The 22,106-nt window shown below is 40.7% G+C and overlaps 1 protein-coding gene across 1 annotated transcript; it reads right to left on the bottom strand.

The window, feature by feature from the left end:
* Positions 1–1,002: 1,002 nt before the first annotated feature.
* Krt28 (keratin 28) lies at positions 1,003–11,186 on the bottom strand. The gene is made up of 8 exons (XM_078042047.1): positions 10,646–11,186; positions 9,926–10,008; positions 9,242–9,398; positions 6,808–6,969; positions 6,593–6,718; positions 3,553–3,770; positions 2,918–2,973; positions 1,003–2,412 (listed from the first exon to the last, which is right to left on the bottom strand). Exons 1-8 carry the CDS (start codon positions 11,174–11,176, stop codon positions 2,270–2,272), a joined length of 1,476 nt encoding a protein of 491 aa, XP_077898173.1. The 5' UTR covers positions 11,177–11,186; the 3' UTR covers positions 1,003–2,269.
* Between the last annotated feature and the right edge of the window lie 10,920 nt (positions 11,187–22,106).

Below are 22,106 nucleotides of genomic sequence, written 5' to 3'. Positions count from 1 at the left end.
ATGATGAGCAGGGATGGCTTTGTGGATCTGAAGCTTGTGTAGTCGCACAGGATCTTTTGTTCAGAAGACCCCCACACTTGGATTAATGCTCTCTGTGGCCGTCTTGAAATTCTTAATAATTCTATTTTGGGACTTGTGTCTTGTAAGTGAATTCTGATGGGACCCAGGAGACATGTGAGTGAGCAGAGGAGTATGCGAGGTATGTGTACATGCAGTTGGTCCTTATTGCCTCTGTGGTGTGTAGTGCGTCCAATGCCAGTGTGTGTTGCATTCTGGTGGACCTGTGATGCACAGGGGTCCAGCAATACACAAAGTGAGTATAAAATCAGTACGTGCCAACTCTGGCTAAGTGAGCCAGCTCTCTGACAACCCCAAGATGCCAGGCTTTTCATGCAAACCAGCACTTGCTTCAAATGCAGAAGATGTTGGCGTTCCCAAGAACCATGAATGACCCAGGAACTCTACCATAGCACCTTTACTTTCTTGTACTGGCCAACCACGTATGCTGAAAATAATGATATGTCAACCCAGAGTTCCTTTTGCTTTCAGTCTTTTCTTACTCATCAGTAAATCAAGGGTAGAGCATGTTGGTAGAATGTGCATATATAAAGAAGTAGAATAGGGCTGTAGGTGTATCTCAAGGGTAGAATGCTTACCTAGCATGTGCAAGGCCCCGGTTCAATCCCCAGTATGGCAAAACAAAACAAAACAAAACAAAACAAAAATGGTTAAGTTTGTTTTGAGTAGTGTTCCCACTGTTTTGGGGAAAACAAAAATACATTTGCATATATGAGCAACAAGATAGGAATTGGGTAATTTCAGTGTTCTGTGTACAAGTTAAATGTTCTTAGGGTTGCATTTAAAGTTGGCATTGATTGCATAATATAAAAATGAGTGGTAAAAGGTATGCAACAACTTAAAATTTTATTTTATTTTTACTTAGAATGACATTAAATAGTTTAAAAAGAAAAGATCCAAAAACAAAACAACAAAAACCCAGCACAAGTTGAGAATGCAGCTTCAGTAGAAGGGAAAAAGCATTCTATTTTAATACCTTTAATGACATTTTTTAAATCTGAGTTTTGAACAAGGGACCTCACATTTTCATCTAACACCGAAGCCTGTAAATAAGTAGCTGGCCCTATGCATTGTACATTTGGAAAGTCATTTCCTCATGAATTTCTAGTTTTTGCATTATTTGATGACTTTTGGTGGAAGAGTTTGTAATCCTGTGCTTTGCACCACTTCTTGGAACTTCCACGTGACTGTTGGGTTGTTGGGTAGAAAAACAGCTCTCAGTGGAGCTTTGCATTGGAATCAGACCATATAGTAGAGAAATAAAAAAGCTGCTTTCCTAAGGTAGAAAGACACAATAGCCAGAAAGTTCATCAACCCTTTGAGACTTGGAACTCTAGAATGGGTGTTGGTGCGTTGAATCTGACCTGCCTTGTGATTTTATACAGCCCTTGGGTTAAAAATGGTTTTTACATTCTTAAGTTTTCGAAAAAAATCAAAATTTACAATATTTCTTGACACATAAAATTATTTGCAATTCATATTCCAGAGTTTTGTTGGAAGGCAGTCTTGTTCCTCTTTGTCTGTGGCTGCTTCCTGTTACAATGACCAAGTTGAATATTGAACAGAGAAACTCTATGATTGCAAAATCTAAAAGATTTACTAGCTGGGCCTTCATAGAAAAAGCTTCCAATCTGCTTTAGGAAAAAAGGCATTAACATGAGGCTAATGACTGTGGATCTTTTTGAGACGTTCCTGTTTAAATGAGGAATCTGTCCTAGGGAGTATCCAGTGGCCCCAAAAGGGCTGGAGATAGGCGATTGGTAAAATGCCATGCATGCGCCATCTAGAGGTGGACTTTTCAGTTGCAGAATTCCTGAGTTTTCCCAGACTCTTTGCCTGTGCAGACACTTGGCCTTTCACCATTATGCCTAGTAAATGTCAAGTGCTGGTACCGACTGTTATTAAAACTCAAGTGAAATTCAGTTAAAAATTGAGTCCATAAGTATCTCCCTAAGGAAAAAATCACAACTAATTATTTATTAGTCTTCAAAAAACAGAAATGTGTGCACATCAACTTTTTTATTTATTTGAAACCAAACACCCAACAACCTGAAAAGGTTATTAAGAACACAGGTATTTTTGCTAAGGAACTTTAAGAGTAGAAAGTGTTTTCTATTTCTCTCTCATATTTAAAATAATTCAGTGGTGCCAGATCTTTTCTCAAAATATTATTTTTTCTCTAAAATGAGAGCTAGAAGGGAACCCTTTGTTCTGTCTTGCCATTGACTATTTTAGACGTCTTTTCCTCAATGGAGTGAATTCTGGATGAAAGAACTTTACCACGTTGATCTATCTCTTCCACCACCGTCTTTACCAGCGTGGTCTTGGCTAAATCTAGAAATAAAACATATGTGAATTCATATATTCAGCTTAAAAGATTATATGACAAAGAATTCCATTGTTGGTTTAATATAAAACATCATGTATATTTTAATTTAATGAGGAGTAAGTAAAGATTTATAATAATAATTTGAGATAGCTGGATAAAACTAAAACCAATACTTTCAATTCAGAGCACTTTTGTTAGAATTATTTAATTATAGACAGTTGCCATAGCATATGACATCTTTTTTGGGAGGCAGGTACCAGGGATTGAACTCAGGGGCACTGAACCTCTGAGCCACATTCCTAGCCCTATTTTGTATTTTATTTAGAGACAGGGTCTCACTGAGTTGCTTAGTGCCTTGCCATTGCTGAGGCTGGCTTTGAACTCATGATCCTCCTGCCTCAGCCTCTGAGCTGCTGGGATTACAGGCGTGTGCCACTGTGGCTGGCCATATATGACTATCTTTAATGCAAAAGTATTTACTGCAACAGAAACAGAACTAGATTTTATTACCTTTAGATGAATTTCCTGAATTTTCTGATCCAAAGCTTATTGATTTAGAGCATGAACTGCCAAAAAAAAAAAGTTTATTCTTTTATATTTTTGTTTACATAAGAAATATTCTCTGAATCAGTGAGCTCGAGTGAACTTTGTATGACAAAAACAGATCTTAATTTACTATGAAGAAAATAGTAATTAATTACTATTTATTAATTAATTAAATAATGAAAGTAATTAAATATTATCTAAGGAGAGGCCAATTTTAAAAATCATTCATTTTTTTTAAAATCCAAGAGTTTAAGATAAATATATATACTCCCCTAGGATCCACATATTTACATATGTGGAGTGCATTTATTTCAGGGCAGCAGTGATATTAGGAATGAACTGAAGGAAGGATGAAGCCTGGGATTGGGGGTTGGGGAGAATCTTGAAATCTGCAATGATTAAAAGTACAATGAATGGGAAGTTATGTGGGACACGTGGAATCCTCCAAGGCAGGTGAGGAGGATGCTGTGATGTACAAGGTATGCAGAGGACCCCTGAGGCAAGAAATGGACATGCTTTTGTACAGTGGGAATAAAAAACAGGCTTGGATGTGTGGAAGGCTAAGGGGTAGTGTGGAACTTTCCAATGGTTTTACTTACTTCCCATCTCCATCTATCAGGCGGCAGTAGGTCTCAATTTCCTTCTCCAGGTGGACCTTGAGGTCCAGGAGCTGCTCATACTCCAGTTTCTGGCCCTCGGTCTCAGTCCTGACCTGGTGCAGCTGCTCCTCCAGGGCCCCAATCTGAGCCTGGATTTGCGCCAGCTGCGTGCAGTAGTTGCCCTCTGTCTCTGTCAAGGAGCACTCCAGGGAGCGTTTCTGAGGACATCAAAGATACAAAGCAAAGGATGAAACCACCCTGAGGACTCTGTGGTACCATGTTTCTCAGCAACCAGCAGGACTGCTCCCTGGGCAAGCTTTGGAAATGAGTGGGGCTTGTCATAATCAAATGGGAGTTGGAGGCTGGGGTGGGGACAGGCCTGCTGGATGACCTGACAGGGAATAAGCAACCCTTTCCCCACTCGACTTCTGGATGACCCACTAGATATTCATGGTATTTAGGTAATACTTCTTATTAGGACCAATCTACGTATGAAAGTACTTTTGGGGGTAGTACAGTAAGAAATCAATATGGGAACATTTGTCTTTTTGAAGTTACATATTTATTTTTGGGTTGCCTGTTGTATTTCAATTTCACTCTGCTGTGTCCCTATCGTATTCCGAGGCCCACTGTGCTATGGTTTCCTTTTCTAATCCATCCTTGACTTTCTGTCATCACCAAAGGTTGGACACACTTGAGACAGGAACAAACACCTTACCGAGTGGGTTTTCAAAGCCAGAAGTGCATTTCACAACACAGTACAGGTCATTATCTCGACACTACTCTTATGAATACTATACTTCCTCTCTTCTACTTCCATAGTCTGTAATTTGTCTTGGCATGTGATCTTTACTTCAATGAAGGAAATTTCCCTCTTTCCTTTATCATGTAGAAATATGACTGGGCAGTCGTTACTTCTTTCTGATATTCATTATTATCAGAATGTCTACCGCCCCTCTTCTACTCTTTCATTTTCTTTTTTTTCCTTGTGTAGAGTGACTCCTGTTCTTATATTGCTAAAAATAAAACATTTATTAAAAGAAGATGCAAGGCTCTGTCTGACATTTTCTGGGGTGGTTGGGCCCAAGTTTAAAAATACTTTTCTTTTTTCCTTTTAATTGTGATGGTGGCACTAGTCTTAGAAATAATTTTGTGCATTGCTAAATATTATGTATAATCAATATTATGTATTGATTTTGTTTTAGGATTGCAAAGAGGTAGATGTAAAATATTCATCATGGTAGCAGACATATGCCCAAATGGTACTAACTTAGGAAACCGAGTGGGCTGACCAGGAGTTAGGCTGGTCAGGTGGGGGGTCCTGGACTCTTCAGGAGCATTTGGGTGGAAGCTGATCAGGAAGGTACAGGGGAAGTTCAGTTAACGAGTAGCAAGATTCTGGTGAAGTGAGGTAATTTCAAAGCTCAGCAATTTAAAACCTTAATTTCCCCAAAGATGTGTCCTCATAAGGCACGCCTTTTAAGTTTGCTAATGCTCTCATAAGTCAGAGGAGACAACAACTCTACGCATGTCACAGCTTTCCACTGTAAAGGCTGGCCTATCGTGAGGAAAGTAGGCAGGATGAACTTGGGAGTCTGCATACTGCAAGAAGCAATGTGAATGTCAATAGATTGACACAGCTCGCAACTCACAATTGACTTACATTGTCTAACTATAGGAAATTGCACTTAGATTTTTATCTTAGGTGAAAAGGCAGAGAAGTTAGATTCTATGCCACCATTATTTTATAATTCAGTGGTGTTGGATGTTAAATGGGCTTTCTTGGGAGGATTCTCTCATGACCCCAAGCCATAGTACTGTGGGTTGCACAGAATCTAACTGCTCTATAATATCATAGCTTCTTTTGTGCAGATGATTTAAATTCTGATCTGGGGGTTCAGAAATTTATTTCCCTCAATATTTCTCAAAACAGAAACTCATGAAGCTACTGCAGCAGGAGCATGTTCCTCAGGGCTCTAGTTTGAGGGAAAGGGGAATGTGGAGAGAAAGGTTCTGGGAACCCAAAGTGGCGGGGAGGGGCTCAGGAACTAGCTAGCAGCAGTGGTAAGGTGGTGAGAAGAGGGACATGCTGGTTAAACTTAGGGTTAGATAGTGGTAAAAACAAGTCCACCCTAAATATTATAAAGTAAGAAAGTAGGGGCATTTTTTTTTAGAATGGCTAAATAAAAACTTCTCATTTTAATATTTACTTATTATCTATTTATTTTGGTGCTGGGCTACACCCAAGTCAAGACCCTTCCTATTGTTTTGAGTTATCTTTTCCTTCTGTCTCACTGAGCTCATCTCTATTGTAGCTGTTCTTGTCTTTATATTGCAACCTGGTGTCCTCAGGGAGCCCAAATCCTTTTGTGAAGATGGAGTTCTTAGGCCACCCTGTGCAATAATTCTCAAAATCAAGGCTTTTGGGTGTTGCCAACTCACAAGCCAGAAGTGGGCTTTAGTCTTAAATTGTCTCTGTGGTAATCTCTGAAGCAATCCAGGTGTCCTAGTATGTGCTGAAGTGGCCGACTGCCCAGTTCTACTAGGTGTGTGCTCTGGGATGGGACCTCTGCCCAGGAACTGTGGGAAGGATGGTTCTGAGAGTGCCCATGTGGAGTTGGGACACGTACCCTCTTTTCCTTTGCCTGGTGAAAACCACAACGTGTCTTTTAATATGTTTCATCTATATTGGGAGATGCTGGTGTGAACTAGCTCTGCCCTATGTGACAGAGTGACCACAGACCTGTCACTTAATTTTCAGATGGAGTGATAATGCTGCTACTTGCTCTGAGGGGCTGATGAATTACCCTAAGGTGGGAACTATGCCACAAGTTGGTTATGTCCATGAAATGAGCTCTGAGCACGGGCCCGGGAGGGGAACCTCAATAAAATCGGAGAGGAAGACAACGCACTTTTTCTTGGGGGGACCATTTTTCCTTTTCTTTTCCACTCTATTAGCAGGTGGAGCTGTTGCAGGGTCGAAGGGACAGGCCACTCTTGGGGGCTTTTTGGAATCAGGCTGACCTGCGCTCGCACCTACCGTTGCCAGGAGGGACTGCAGCTCGATCTCCAGTGTCTGCAGGGTGCGCTTCATCTCTGTCAGCTCCGTCCTGGCGGAGGTGGCTGCGCCAGCGTCGTCGAAGATCTGCTGCTGCAGCGTGGCGCTCTGGAAGGCAGGGCGCGGAGGGTCACACGAAGTCCGAACTCGCCAGGGTGGTGTGGGTGGGTCGGGGTGGGGGGGAGCGCTGACCTCACCTTCTCCTGGAACCAGGCCTCGGCGTCCCTGCGGTTCTGCTCAGCCAGGGCCTCGTACTCGGCTCGCATGTTGCCCAGCAGCACCGTGAGGTCCACCCCGGGGGCGGCGTTCATCTCCACGTTCACGTTGCCTCCCGCGGCGCACTGCAGAGCCTGCATTTCCTAGAGGGGAACGCGAGGGTGCTCACAGGCAGCCCGAGGAGAGTTCTGGAATCGGCTTATTCCACCCATGTTTATGCCAGTCATCTATTTAATTAGTTATTTGTTCATTAAAACAACCATGACCACCACTTCCGCGCAAAGCGGACGTTTTTCATTCTTTTCCATGAGAAGGGACTACAAAGATCAGAGAGCTATTCACCACATAATCGTTGACTTCATGGTTGATAGAAATAAAGTGGGGAAAAAAAAAATAAAAATCCGAGCCTTTGGAACTTTCATCTTAGGGACAGCAGCAATTATTTATTGAATGATTATTATATGCCAGGCACGGTTTTACGCACTGTCTTCATGTGTACTGATTCAAGACTTTCATCATCCCTCTAAGGTAGGTACTAATACTACTATTATTATTATTATTTTACAGATTAGGAAACTGAGGCACAAAGAGGTGAAATAACACGCCTGAGTCACTAGGATTTGAAAGAGGGCAGTTTGAAGATGGCACTCTGGCTCCTGAGTATCTGTTCTGAGCAACTATACAGGACAGCCTCTCTGTTCCAGGATAGGTCAAGGGGCAGATCATGAATCTGCCTGATAAAGTCAGAGAAAGGGCTTCTGAACGGAGAAAGAAACCAATGGCCTGAACTTAGTTCTTTGGCTGACTTTTTCATTTGAAGGACTGATATCCCTGCTTCCTTAAGCCATTTTTTTATGACTCTAAATCTATGACCTTCAGTGCATTGATCAAGGAAACCACTATTAATCTATTTTCATATTTTGAGTAAGATTCTGTGGTGAAGAAAAAAATTCTTGTTACTCTAAAAATTTGAAAATGGAGTTGCTTGAAGTTCTACACTCCGTGCTTTCAAAGGCACCCTTTTTCAGTAGGTGTATCTTATCTCTAAGGGGCCAATGAAACCTGCCGTGAACCTTACCCTTCCAGGGAATGTCCCCTGCTGGCTGGTTGGCTGAGGTTGTCATTTCTTCCCTTCCTTCTCCAGGATTTTCTTTTCTTTCTTTTACTTTTATTTTGTTTATTTAGGTTTTTTTTTTTTAAAATAGGTGCTGGGGATCAAACCCAATGCCTCACTCATGCTAGGCAAGCGCTCTACCACTGAGCAGTAACCCCAACCCAGGATTTTCTTTTTGAAGTCTCTACAGGGCATGATCTCTTGGCTGTCCTGCCAACACTCTCTGGTGGTCCAACTTTTCGCTGGCTCTTTAAAAAAAAAAAAGTTTTTTCTTGGGGCTGGGGCTGTTGTTCAGTGGCAGAGTGCTTGCCTAGCATGTGTGAGGCACTGGATTCGATCCTTAGCACCACATAAATAAAATAGAGGTATTGTGTCCAACTATAACTAAAATAAATAAATAAATAAAGTTTTTTTCTTTTATTTTTCCTTCTCTTTTCCCTTTTCCATAATGTTCCCATGTGGGACAGGTAGACTTGATGTTTTGGCTCTTTTAAACCATTAATGGAGTACCTCCTGTCAAGAGGGGTTTCTGAAAATTTGTCAACCATTTTTTTTTCAGAGATTTTTTCAATTACTTCTGGAACCATCTCTTTTTTTGAGGGTGGGGAGGGGATCGAAGTTGCGAGGTATTTCATGTTAAATAAGGGTTTATTATTGTGCAGTCCTCGATATTGAAGTAAATCCAGGCTCATTAAATACAAAAAGAAAAAATAGCTTGGTGCAGTGGCATATGCCTATAAACCCAGAGGCTCAGGAGGCTAAGGCAGGAGGATCACAAGTTCAAAGCCAGCCAGCCTTAATAGCTTAGCAAGGCCCTAAGCAACTCAGCAAGACTGTCTTGAAAATAAAAAGGTCTGGGGATATGGCTCGGTGGTTAAGTGCTTCTGGGTTTAATTCCTGGTACCAAAAAAAAAAAAAAAAAAAAAGGAAGGAAGAAAAACATCTTTTCCTAGTCAGAGAGGTCCTGTATGAGAAAACTGACCTCAAGGAAGGCTTAAGTAGATGAAATAAATAATTGAATACAAAGAAAGATGGTTATATTCATGCACAAGTAATGTGTTATTTTCAAATGGATAGAATTGTATCAATCTGAAAAGTGGAAGGGTACAGATTAATTGTTAATAATTATAACCTCCAGGAATGGGATTAGAGTAGCAGATTAGGAGAAAGGAAATCTTCCTTTATATGCTTTGGTGTGAATGAATGATTATAACGAGCATGAATCACTATTATCATTTTAACACCCCTCCCCAGATGTTTTAAATGAATTCTGATTTGACCAGAAGCGAAGCTTCTCCTACCTCTTCGTGGTTCTTCTTGAGGTAGGTCATCTCCTCACTCAGAGATTCATACTGCAGCTCCTGGTCGGTCCTGCAAAGCGTCAGCTCGTCCAGAACCCGCCTTAACCCATTGATGTCTGCCTCTACGTTTTGGTGAAGGGTGAGCTCGTTTTCATACCTTGGGGGGGGGGCGTATATATTTCAGTATAAGTTAGACTACTTCAAGAAATGGGAGAAGAAAACCTTAATTATTGAAATTAAAAATTAGAAGCTGAATTAGCACTCTAAATATTATAAAAAATATACAGAGAAAGAAGTCTCCTATCTTGCCTCCCAATTCTGTACAGGATAACCAGCAGTTATTCAATCACACAAATTCCAATACCATATTCTAATTAGATAAAAATATATCATTTTGAAATTTTATTTTAGTTTACCCTTTTGCCTAGCTGGCAAATTGTTACTGGCTCTCTACTTTGTCCTTGGCACGATTCTAGGCAGGCAAAGTGATGCCTGGATATTTTGTTTGAAGAATGTAACAAATATGTATAAATTGTGAGTATAGTTGATTGTCATGTAATGTAAATCATTTGCTTCCTTTAATCTTTTTGGGTTATACTTTATTCTACTTGGGGTGAAATCAAAATTCTAAACTTAAATAGATAGGAAACTTTTCCCAGAGCATGATTGTTTTCTATCACTTACTTTAGCCGGAAGTCATCAGCAGCCAGTCTGGCATTATCTATCTGCAGGATGACATTAGCATTAGCAGCAGTGGAAGAGATAATCTAGAAGAAATCAAAAGGGAGACCACAGTAAGTAAGTGTGCTCTTATTAGTAATTATTTCAGGAAATAAAAATTACCCAAGTAACTTTTGCATAAAAACTTCCTTCCTTATGTCATAATCAAAGCACTTAAAACTGAATTTTTAAACATTAAATATGTTTTAATACTTTCTTATCTATGAGTATATTTCAAAATGAACAGAACTAAGAACATTATAGCTCTGTGGAAATTTAGGAATCAAAGTGTCTATTTTTGAGTAATAAGAAGAATTATATATTTAAATAAGTAAAAAAAAAATTACAAGTACAGTCATGAAGCATTCTTTTTTCTTTCTTTTTCTTTTTTTTTAAACTGGGAATTGAACCCAGGGGTACTACTGATCTGCATCCCCAGTCCCTTCCTCCTTTCATATTTTTTTGAGACAGGGTCTGGCTAAGTTACTTAGAGCCTCCCTAAATTGCTGAGGCTGGTCTCGAACTTGCAAACCTCCTGCCTCAGCCTCCGGAGTCGCTGGGATTACAGGCGTGCAGCCACCGCGCCCAGGCATGAGCATATCTTAACCACAACAAGATATTCCTTTTTGCTAGGTATTTCTTACTTTGAAATGCGTTGACTAGTTCCAACCTCTGATTTCTCACCTTGTTTTTCAGATCCTCGATCGTTCGGTGATACCTGCTGTAGTCATGATCAAGGCCACGGCAAGACCCGGGTCCGTATTGTTCATACCAACTCTTGATCTTTCTCTCCAGTTCAGTATTGGCCTCCTCCAGAGCCCGCACGTTATCCAGGTAGGATGCCAGGCGGTCGTTGAGATTTTGCATGGTCACCTTTTCGTTCCCGGAGAGGAGTCCTCGTTCATTTCCAGCAGTGTTTCCAAGGGCGCCTCCCGCATGACTCCCAACATTGGGGATCCCCAGGGCACAGGAAAATCCACCGCCAGCCACGGAGCTGCCGCCTGCACTGCCGCCTGCCACACCTCGGCTGGGTGGTCTGGCAGACCCAGCTCCAGACTGCAAGCAAGAGCGCCTGGACCCGCCAGAAAACCGGAGCGACATGGTGTCGGGGCAAACGTGGCCTCTGCTGTGGGCAACCGTCAAAGAACAGAATGTGGACAGGGCGCCCGATGGTTTCTTTGAGCTTTTATATACAGTCATGGGGGCTGTTTCCATGTGAGTTATGTCTGCCAAAAGAAAAAATGGCATCATTTAGATTAGCACGAAATTACGTATAATTGGATGATTAAAAAAAAAATAATTAATGCCTAACATCTCTGGGTGTTGCTCCAGGATATTTATCTCACCTGAGATAGGGTTTGTTCTATATTAACTTCATTATTTTAGCTTCTAATTTTGAGTGAGTCATCCTTTACTTTCATCTGGATCCTAGGAATATGCCATCATTATCTAGTGCAGGGTGTGATCAAGTGTTAAAAGGTAAGTAAAATCAGGAGAGGGCACCCTCAGCTGCAGTAGGGTCTCAATTACCACTGAGATGTATGAAGGATATTAACTACAGTCACAGATATTTCATCCCTCCCCCTCAAAGTGTGTTAACACACACACACACACACACACACACACACACACAAAACATCTATTTATTACCTTGGACTGTGACACAAACATGGATGTTCCTTTATTTAACATATATGAGTACCTGCTTGGTGCTGTGTGTAAAACACAAAAACAAAAGACCTGATGCTAAATAAGTGCAGAAAGGAAAAGGCTGTTATTGGAGTCAGAATCTGTTGTCAGGTCTAGACAGGGGCTGGATTGCGTTTAGTCTTCTGTGTTCATCTGAAGAGATTGGAATGGAGACTAAGGGAAAAGCAGAGGATGATGTGACCAGGCTGGATTAAAAGAAGGCTATGACAAGGTTAGAGCAATGGTCCAGGTGGGGAGGATGGAGGCAGTGGGGTTGGGGGGAAGATGGAGTTGGGAGGATATGGGCTTCCAATGACCTTGGAGAGTAAGGACAAAGGGACAAAGGGAGGTTGGGGACTCCTTTTAGTAATTGATTTCAGATGCTGAGAACTCATAATATTAATTCTGGGGTGGGGTGAAGACACCAAGTTTAGTCTTGGATCAACTGGGTTCAAGGGTTTGGTGGGATGTCCCAAAGATGACTGATAGGAAGAGCGAATGTTCAGAATAAGTCCACTGATCTGGGAAAATACCTGATCAGTGGTGAGTGAGGGATTGTCATGGAGTATAGAGGGTCGAGGTCTCATTTGCGTTGACATTCAACTTCATATGTGGAAGTAATCTTGGTGAAGGAATAGAGAGGACGATGTATCAGACTGATGTGGGTTTGGCAATTTGAAGCGGGTTTAGAAGAAAAAAAAAAAGAGTGCCAGAGAAGTTTCTAATCCTGAGAAAATGGCTATGTGATCATATAGAAAGAAGAAAGTGACACCAAATGTTAAAAGATCATATAGAAAGAAGAAAGTGACACCAGAGAGAGTCTGAGGGAAAAGACAGGTTAAGTGATTGGGCATCATTATGAGGTCATGTAGCAGGCAAGAATGTGAGTAAGAGATTGATAAAGGTGAAGGAAGACAGGTTGCTGTATTAGTCCATTTTCTGTTGTGTCAGAGTTGCTGAGGCTGGGTAGTTTAGAAAGAAAAGAGGTTTATTTAGCTCACAGTTTTGAAAGTTGAAAGTCTAGTGGGTATCCTCTAACAAGTATCCTCTTGGCTACCTCACAACATGGTGGGCAAAAGGGGAAGGGAGATAGCCACATGATGCAGGGGTAAGTCTTGGGGTGGCTTTGCTTTCTGAGCTTCAGGCTCAGGTAGGGAAGAAAGGTATGTAGTTGTGTTATCACAAGGACAGTCAGGAGTATCTCTGGGAACAGTGTTGCTCTAAGCAGCCTAAAGCTGGTCAGCTGGTGCTGTGGGCAGCATTGGCATAGCCTTTAAACGCAGAGTCTAGGCAGTGTTGTAGGATATTTGTAAAGTTGCAAAGAGCCTTAGACATCACTTAATTCAGCCCCTTATTTGCAGATGATAAATACTAAACAATTTATTCAGGGCCATGAGGCACATTCCCAGGTGAAAGCTGGTGATGTTCAAGGTGACCTTGAGATTCTGGCCACATGAGGAGCCTATTTTAGATATAAATAATTTCTCTATCATGCATGTTAATATGAATATCTATTTTATTAATTGCCTTTCTTAGTCAACATATTATATGAATCATGAAATTTTTCTTTGAATTGTTGAAGTTGAAATATTAAAGAATCAGTGTATTAGCACATAGAGAGAATCGTAAAATATCTTTGGTGTCTATTATGTAACTCATTTATTATTACTACTCTTTATTATTATCTATTGCTAATTGTTTATAATTACTTATTAAATAATAACCAGACAACTAATTGGTTTAGCACATCTGCATTTTCATATGTAAATAAAGTGTTTCCAGAAGAACATTTCACAACAAAAAGAAAAGAACAATGTATTTTATACTTAAACATTGCTAAGAGAACAGAATAGATTTTAAGCGTCCTCACTATAAAAAAATGATGATGTTAATTGTTTGAGCCACTTCAAAATGTATACATATTTCAAGACGTTCTGTTGTATACTGTAAACACATACAATTTTTATTTGTCAATGCAAAATAAATAAAACAGCATAAAATAGAAAGAAAACAAGCTGTCGCTTTAAAAGGCATTCTAAATAGTCAATTCTTTACATTCAGCATCTATCAGGACCCCTGGTAATTCCGGGCTGCGGAGTGTGTCTCTACCCTCTATTTCCACCAGGGGGCAACGTTCACCTTCAAATGAGTATTGCTGCTCAGGTGCTTGGGGTGGAACCTCCCTATCAGCCTGGGTCCTGCGTGCCCTCAGCTGGAAATGATTAAACCACGGACACTCACTCAACAACGATCTTTTTCTGAGGTTCCAGAGTGCGGTGAATATAAAGATAAGATTGCTTTACATTAATCGTGTGCTTTACCACTTCCAAAAGGAATTCTTGTATATTATCTCATTGGACCCTTACAAGGAAGCTGGAAATTCAGGGGAGGGTCCCTCACCCTTTTTAAATATGAAGAAACTGAGGAAAAGAACTGTTAAAGGATAAATACTATAAAATGGGATGAATAAAGCCCAGAATGGACCTGGTGACTCATTGTGCAATTATATGCACCTTTCAGTGCATATAATTATCCTAGGATCAGGTAGAAAAATAAAACTCAACCCCCAAATTCCTCTCCAAAAAAAAGCATAAGCACAGTTCTTACAAAATTCTCTTCAGAATGTCAAGTTAGTAGCAAATTGAAGCTTTTGGCTACCGTTATGCTGCCTATTAAGTGACATTCATTTATTTATATAGAAATAGTTAAGGAGCATCCATTATGTGCAAGCACTGTGTTAGTAGCAGGTGATTCAGACGGGAAGGAAACAAATGCTTTATCAACTCTTATGGAACTTATTATTCACTGGGGGAGATGGGCCTTAAGTAAATAATCATGAAATTAAAATTATATTAAGAATTTGGGAAGGAAAGAACATGGAACTATAGAGGGAGGACCTAATTTAGGTTGGGGCCACCTCTTTGAAGAAATGACATTAAGAAAATACCAGAAAGATGAGAGAGTGATTTCCAGACCAGAGAGTGGAGGGGCATTCTGGGAGGAGAAAATATAAATATTAACACAACATTTACACTTAGTATGAGAAGGTGTATTCGTCTGGTTTTCATGTCCGTAACAAAACACCTGAAACTGAGCACTTTATAATGAAAGGAGGATTATGTAGTTCACAGTTCTGGAGGTCTGAGAGTGTGGCATTGTCCTGGGCTTGGCTCTGGTGGGGACCTCATGCAGATGGCATTATGGTGGGAGTACCTGTGACCACACAGTGAGATCAGAAGCCAGAGCACGGGGAGGCACCAGACTCCCTCTTAGAACAATCCTTTCAAAGATCTAAGCAGGATCTCATCAATTCCTTCCAAAGGTAGAGCCTCCAGTGACCTAACCAACTCCTCCACCTCTCAACATGAACCCCTGGGGAACATGCGCAGAGCATCTCCAAACCGTAGCAGGAAGGAAGAGTGTGGTGCCTTCAAGAACTGAGGGGACCCTGCTGGTGATGAGCATGCAGGGGTGGGGGGCTGAGGGCTGCCCAGGAAGAGACCTAGGGGCCAGGTGAAAGATCCTGAATTGGGTCCTGGGTGTAAAGGGCGATCGTTGAGAGGTTTAAGCAGAGGAGTGATTTTAGAAAGGCCACTCTGGCTGCAGTGTGGAGAATGGATGGGGGGGGGGCGGGCGCGGGAGAGTAGCCGTGGGAACCCATTAGGGAAGCCAGCTCAGTAATATAGGTGAGGTGTTAAAGTGACCCGAGTCGGGGAAGTGGTAGTGAAATTAGAACTGGGTGGAATTGGGATGATTTTGGAGGAAGTCTCTCGCTAGCACCTGGTAATGGCTGCTGTGGGAAGGATGTGGGGATTAGGGAGAGAATCCAGGATGTCTCCTGGAGTGGGCAAAGTAATGGTCTACCAAGGAAGACCACACCCTAATCTTCAGAACCGTGAAATTTATTACCTCACCTGGCAAAAGGGACTTTACAGAGGTGATTAAGTTAAGGATCAGACATAAAGATTCTATAGAGATTTTTTTTATATGAATCACAGTTGTGAAGCTGGATACCTCTGTGCAGTCCTGGTAGCTAAGCCCATAATTGTTTTAGAGTTTACTTCCCACCTTTTAATCGTTCAATTTGTGCTGCTCTCCATGGTTCAGTCCAAGAGCCACATCTTTTAGTGAATCTTCCCTGATAAGCCATTATAATTCGTATTCCAACATTGGCTTGCCCATGATCTCCAGCCCCTGACACATACTTCTATTGTGGCATGTATCATGGGGGACAGTTTTGACTCATTTAGCTTTTTATTTGCAGGACCCAGCACATGGCCTGACACTTGGTGTTCAATTGTGTTTTCTGAATAAATGAGTGAACTTGATCCATTGGGTTAAACTTTCAGGGGCTCCAAACCTTTCCCTCCTCCTGGCAGAGTTCTGAAAAGGCTTCCCTGCTGGAGTTCCACAGTGCACCACACCCTTGCAATTGTCCAGAAGGCTTGATCTTTCTCTGGCACAGCTGTTTCTGCTGTACTTTTCTTCTGCTTTATTCATGGAAAGAAGGGTTCTTTTTGCATTGGTGCAAAACACCATTGGTTTGGGCAGCTTTTACTGAGCTTCTTCAGGAAGCTGTCCATTTCAGTACTTGCCTTCCCTTACCTCAGTCCCAGAGAAACATGGAAACAGTGAGTGAATCGGAAAGCACTGGAGGGACCCTCTCTGCCTGCATTCACATTTAGAAGTATCCTCACTGGCTCTGAACCAGTGTCTTAGTTTCTAAAATCACCTGCTGGGAGGGGGGAGCTGCTATTACTGGAGGTGAGAGGAGTCTTCTAGAAGGTTGGGACCACCATTAACTGTGTTTAGGTATTTTCCATAAAAGAAGTAGTGAGTGTGGAAGGCTAGAAAAGTTCCTAACACATGGGAGACCCTGGATGACATGGTTGCTCTTTCTCTTTTTTAACCTCAGCCTTTCTGGATTTGCCTTGGGAGGTGTTGAAGGCACTTAACTCACTCATTTTGTTACTTACTTAACCAACATTTATTGAGCATTTGCTATTTGTGTGATGATAACTGTGCTGGGCTTGGGTTCATAGTGATGGATAAGGCAGACATGGTCCCCATATCACTGGGATTACAGTCTAGTTTATTGAAGGACTTCCCAAAGAGTTCCTGGGGAACATAAGTTGACAAGTTTTTTCCTACAGGTACTCTTCATGTGCAAGGAATGAAAGCTTAGTTCTCAGTATCAGTGAAGGGAGACAGTCCTCTAGGGCATATTGTGTGTGTGTGTGTGTGTGTGGTCATCACAGTGATAGGATCATTGCTGGCATGTGGTTGGGCAGGGGGCAAGAATGCCAGCTATTCAGAAATTCACGATACCGTCTGACACAAGGAATTGTCCTATGTTCCACATGACTTTTGAATCTCCCATGGGACATTCATTGAAGTGAAAATTCTATTTATAATGATCTGTCTGGAAACTAGCTCCAGTTTATGCTAAATTGCAAGGAATTCTATCTGCATAGCTGTGACCAAAATTTTCACTGTGTTTGCACTAATATATGTTGTGCATTGAGCTACAGTACAGCACATATATGAAGGCATGTATTTATGTATCGTTTAAGGTAAGTAATATACTCATTGTGCACATCAGAATATTTTTATTGACTAGGAGTCTGTAATGGAAAACGTCTAGAAATCTCTGCTCTATAAGAAGGAGCTCTAGGCTAAAAAATCAGAGATCCTGGGTTCAGGATGTAAGTCTGCCACTTGCTGTGTGTGAAGCTTTGCGCAAGTCATTAAGTATTTCTGAGCTCTGCATAGGTCTCAAGGTGGTGCTGAAGATGATTTCCACATACAGAGATAAGCACTTTGATAACTGTAAACATCTACGTGTACATACAGAGTGTCATTGTTCTCCATATCATTTGATAACAGAAGCAAAGACTTCCTTACTTTGGTGTGTCCTCACCATATAATACAGTATCCTACACATAAAGAATAATTATATACATATAAATGATTCTAAACAGTATTTATGATCATTAGAGTCTTGTAGCTATGTGAATACCTTTCCCTTAATTAGAATGAAGTAGAAATTCCATTGTGATTGTTTCATTTCTTCCATCTCGACATAGTTTCCACAAATAAATAAATGTAATGCATGTTGTCCCTACCAAGATGGGACATCTTGGTCTTTGTCACCAATTCTGGAGAAGATAATCAGTTCTTCTAAGACAGCAGATGAAAAGAAAAAAAAGAGCAATTACCTACCAGCTCCCTGTATCTCTTCCCACCAGAAATGAGAAGATTGAAAGTTTGGTTTGAATCTCTATGTAAACCCCCTGTGGACATTTCATAGGGCATAGGTTGCTAGGGATGATCTCAATCGCATAGGAAATATTGCATTTTAAAGCTACCATGGCAATCTGGAATTAATTCTGTGTAGTGTGTTCTGCCCTCTGAGTGGCTGTCTATTTCTGCTATTTATGGGCTCTTTGAGGTCAGAAATTGTGTTCCATTCACTATTTTATCCCCATTACCTGGCACAGTGCCTGATGCTGCTATATGAATACTCAACCAACCAATAAATGGTGTGCACTGTGAGCTAAAGTCTGGGGTAGACATTAGGTTCCTTTAGATCAATAACTGGAGTTATTTTAAGAAGGCAGAAAGACAATGGGCAGGTTTGGGGAGAAGGAGGTGAAAAGGAATGAGTGATGGGCAGCAGGGAGAACGTTATTTCATTCTTTTTCTAAAAAGGCAATTTGGAAGATGAACTTCTTATAGAAGAAAAAAAAAAAAGACCTCAAGAGGGAGGTGACATGGAGCTTGGAAGGGCGAGGATACATCAGAGAGGCTGTGAGCCTGTTTCTCTTGACTGCCTATCAAGTAGCAATTACCTACCAGCTCCCTGTATCTCTTCCCAACAGAAACAACCTAGTTATCCAAATATGACTCATCCACACCCCCAAACTGACTTTGATAACAAGATACCAGAAGAAGCAGGGGGAAGAATTTTAAAGATTGTATGTTATGACTCTTTTATCTTTTCTTTTTCATACCAGCCTTGCAGGTATAAACTGATGTGATTATAGACAGTCTATGGTTCAGCTTTACTTAATTCCTAGGCTCTTTAGATTAATAAGAGTATGACTCACGAAGCATGGTCATTAAAATGCATTATAATGGAAATTATTTATTTGCGCCATATTCCTTGTTACAAAGAAATTCCATGCTTTCCAGTTGTTAGAGTATAAGCTTTGTTTTTGGAGCTAAAAATAGAGTAGAAATCGACAATATTTAACACACTGAAAAATGAAATGTTCAGTCACAATTTGTTTATTTTCACTTTTTAAAAAGGAAAGGTAATTGAGGATTAAAACCCCTGTGAACTTTATAGCAAATGTATAATTCAATTAACTTTGACACATTCAGTTGTATTATAGCCACCGGAAACAAGGTGGAGAACATTTCCATAATTTTGAGAAGTTCCCTTGTACCCCTTTGTGGTGAATGCCCTCCCTTAGCCCTCTGGCAACCTCTGGTCTGTTTCCTAATTTTCCAGCTTAACTTATTTAAGAATATCATATAAATGAGATGCAGCACATTAGCCTTTGAGACTGGCTCCTTTGACTTAGCTTAATGCTTTTGAATTTTCAACTTGTGGTTTACAGTAGTTTCTCATCATATGCGGTTTTGCTTTGCATGGTTTCAGTTACCCACAGTGAAGTGAGGTCCAAAAATATTAAATGGTAAATCTCAGAAATACATAACTTACAACTTTTAAATTGTGTAATGTTCTGAGTAGTGTGATGAAATCTTGTGCTATTCCTTCTGGGGTGAGAATTGCTGTATACACAACCCATCCATTAGTCACTTAGAAGCTCACTTATCAAATTGACTGTTGTGGTATCGCAGTGGTTGTTTTCCTCAAATCCTTATGTTACTTAATAATGGCCCTAAAATGTAATACTAGTGATGCTGGAAATTTGGAAATTTAGAAGTTGTAAAGGTAAAAATTTATTATAGGTATGTATGTATGGAAAAAAAAACACAGTATGGGGTTCTGTACTAGCAGGCATTCACTGAAAGTCTTGCCATGTACCACCCTTGGATAAATGTGGAGAGGAGGCCATTGTTTTGTTTTTATTGTACAGATAAAAAAATATTATGTTCAGAAGTAACTTCTCTATGTTAAAATAACATGTAAATGTAATGCCAGGATATGAAACCCAGGGATCACTGACTTGAAAATTCATGTTTATAACCATGAGAAGGCACTTTCCCCAATTCCTACTGTCAAGATGCACTCCAGATGGGATATATTGAATGTACCCTTATTTAATCTTAATCAAGCTACCTCCCTGACAAAGGCGATCCTAACAAAGATATTCTCCATTTCCAAGCAAAATATCAAGTCATCATAAATATCAAGGCCAGTGTGCAAATGTTAAGGCCTTAAGCAGCATTAGAGAATATTTGGGAGAAACAAGTTTTTTACTATGCAGTATAATTTCACATGGGTGACAAGTTGACTCTGCCAATTTCACTGTGAACTGCTTAGCGATGCTGAGGGCCATTACCAAGTAGGAATGACGCATCGAAATTTCCTTGCCAAGCGTACCCCATCCTGCTTAGAGGACATTCGATGGGACATTGCATGCATGCTTTAATAAGGTGACCTTGCTCAAGGACCAAGGAGGATCCGGGTTTAGAGCTGATCAGGTTTGAGGAAGTAACCGGCTCCTTGAGTTTAAGGCGTTGCCAGTTTAAGATAATGGGTTTTAGGGAAGTTGGAAGTTGAAGATTATTGCTGGGATTAGGGTGTTCCTGCTGCTTGTTCCTGTTGAGTTCTCGTGAGATTAAAATGGGATTTGGAGATAGCCTCGTGGAGTAGGAGAATTGTGCGGGTAGACGACAGAACGCCATTGCCCCTGGACCTGTGTGGAGGTGGTGTGAGAGCTGGAATAAAGAATTGCTGTTTTGGGGGCTGGGGATGTGGCTCAAGCGGTAGCGCGCTCGCCTGGCATGCGTGCGGCCCGGGTTCGATCCTCACCACCACATACCAACAAAGATGTTGTGTCCGCCGAGAACTAAAAAAAATAAATATTAAAAAAAAATTCTCTCTCTCTCTCCTCTATCACTCTCTCTTTAAAAAAAAAAAAAAAAAAAGAATTGCTGTTTGAATCTACAAAGCTGTGTGGTGGCTCGTGATTCTGGTGCCAAGCAATGCCTATCTGTAAAAATATGCTCAGGATTTAAAAAAAATAGCTACATGACAAAGCTACATGGTAAAAATAGTGTTATATGCTACTTAATAATTAAAAATTTATTTTTCACAAATACCAATGTTCTTGTCAAAATTGTTTTTGACAGATTCTATTTATTCAACCATTGTACCACAGTATCAGTTAAGAGAGTAATTCTTTATCAGGTACTTTATCTGAGAGAATTTAATATAAATATTTAATGAGGTATTGGAAGATTGAAAAAGTATAAAGGTTTTGGGTTGCCACTCAACTAGATAAAGAATTCTGACCAGCCAAGATCCTGGCTGGAGTAAGGAGGGAAGAATGGACAGAGGAGACAAAGCTTAATACCAAGGACAACTGTCTCATGATAACTTGTCTTGAATCAATGGTATTGGATATGAAAACTTTTGTTTCTGCAGGATAAGGACAATGGTCATCTCACATTATGAACAATCCATCCCAGGGATTTGGTTAACTTTATTAGATGATAATTTCAAAGATCGTGTTTCTGAACAGCAGCCACTCCAGCACTATTACACACAGTAGGAACTCAGTCCTCATCCAGCAATACCTGTTTCAGGGCTTCACAATGAGGCATGTTGGGTCTTCAATGGGGAACTGTCTTCTAATAAGAGAAGCTGGTACAAATGTCCACATATAAAGAGGTATGTGCACTAAAGTGGAGAGCTTCTCAGTTGTGGTAACACTTGGTATCAAGTTGGTTATGGAACCTGGACTCTGTGAAGTCCATTCATATTGAAATATGGCTCTTGTAATCAATTTGAGGGTAATGTAGAGGGAATCCCAAATGTCATGCTAACCAGGGTTCCAATCCTGGGAGAAACTGGAGCTCAACTCAAAGGTATTGAGGAAGGTTGCTATTTGGTGGGTCTGGGTAATCCAGGAGACCACCAGGGAATACAAGTAGTTTTAGGGGGACATATTAACTCCAGCTCTCTAGCCTCTTTTTTTCCCTCATAGTATTACCTAGCAGAGCAGTAAGTAAAGCCAGCTGGGTTATTATTGGCTAAGGGATGGGACTGGGCTAACCCTGAAAATACTAGGTCTTTAGTACTGATCCCTGGGCAGGATTGTGGAAAGCAGAGACCTAGAGTTGCCCCTTTGGTCACACTGGTATCATCTGATAGACACCAAATAATTTTGCTGGCCTTGATATTTTACTGGGCTGGTTAAGTTTGGAAAGTATCTTTTAAGCAATATAGCAATTGGGATGAAGTAATATAGGAAGAAAA

The sequence above is a fragment of the Ictidomys tridecemlineatus genome, chromosome 3, assembly GCF_052094955.1.
Source record: "Ictidomys tridecemlineatus isolate mIctTri1 chromosome 3, mIctTri1.hap1, whole genome shotgun sequence".
NCBI lineage: Eukaryota > Metazoa > Chordata > Mammalia > Rodentia > Sciuridae > Ictidomys > Ictidomys tridecemlineatus.
The sequence above is the reverse complement of the archived record's forward strand: the minus strand, read 5'-3'. Positions and strand labels throughout refer to the sequence as shown.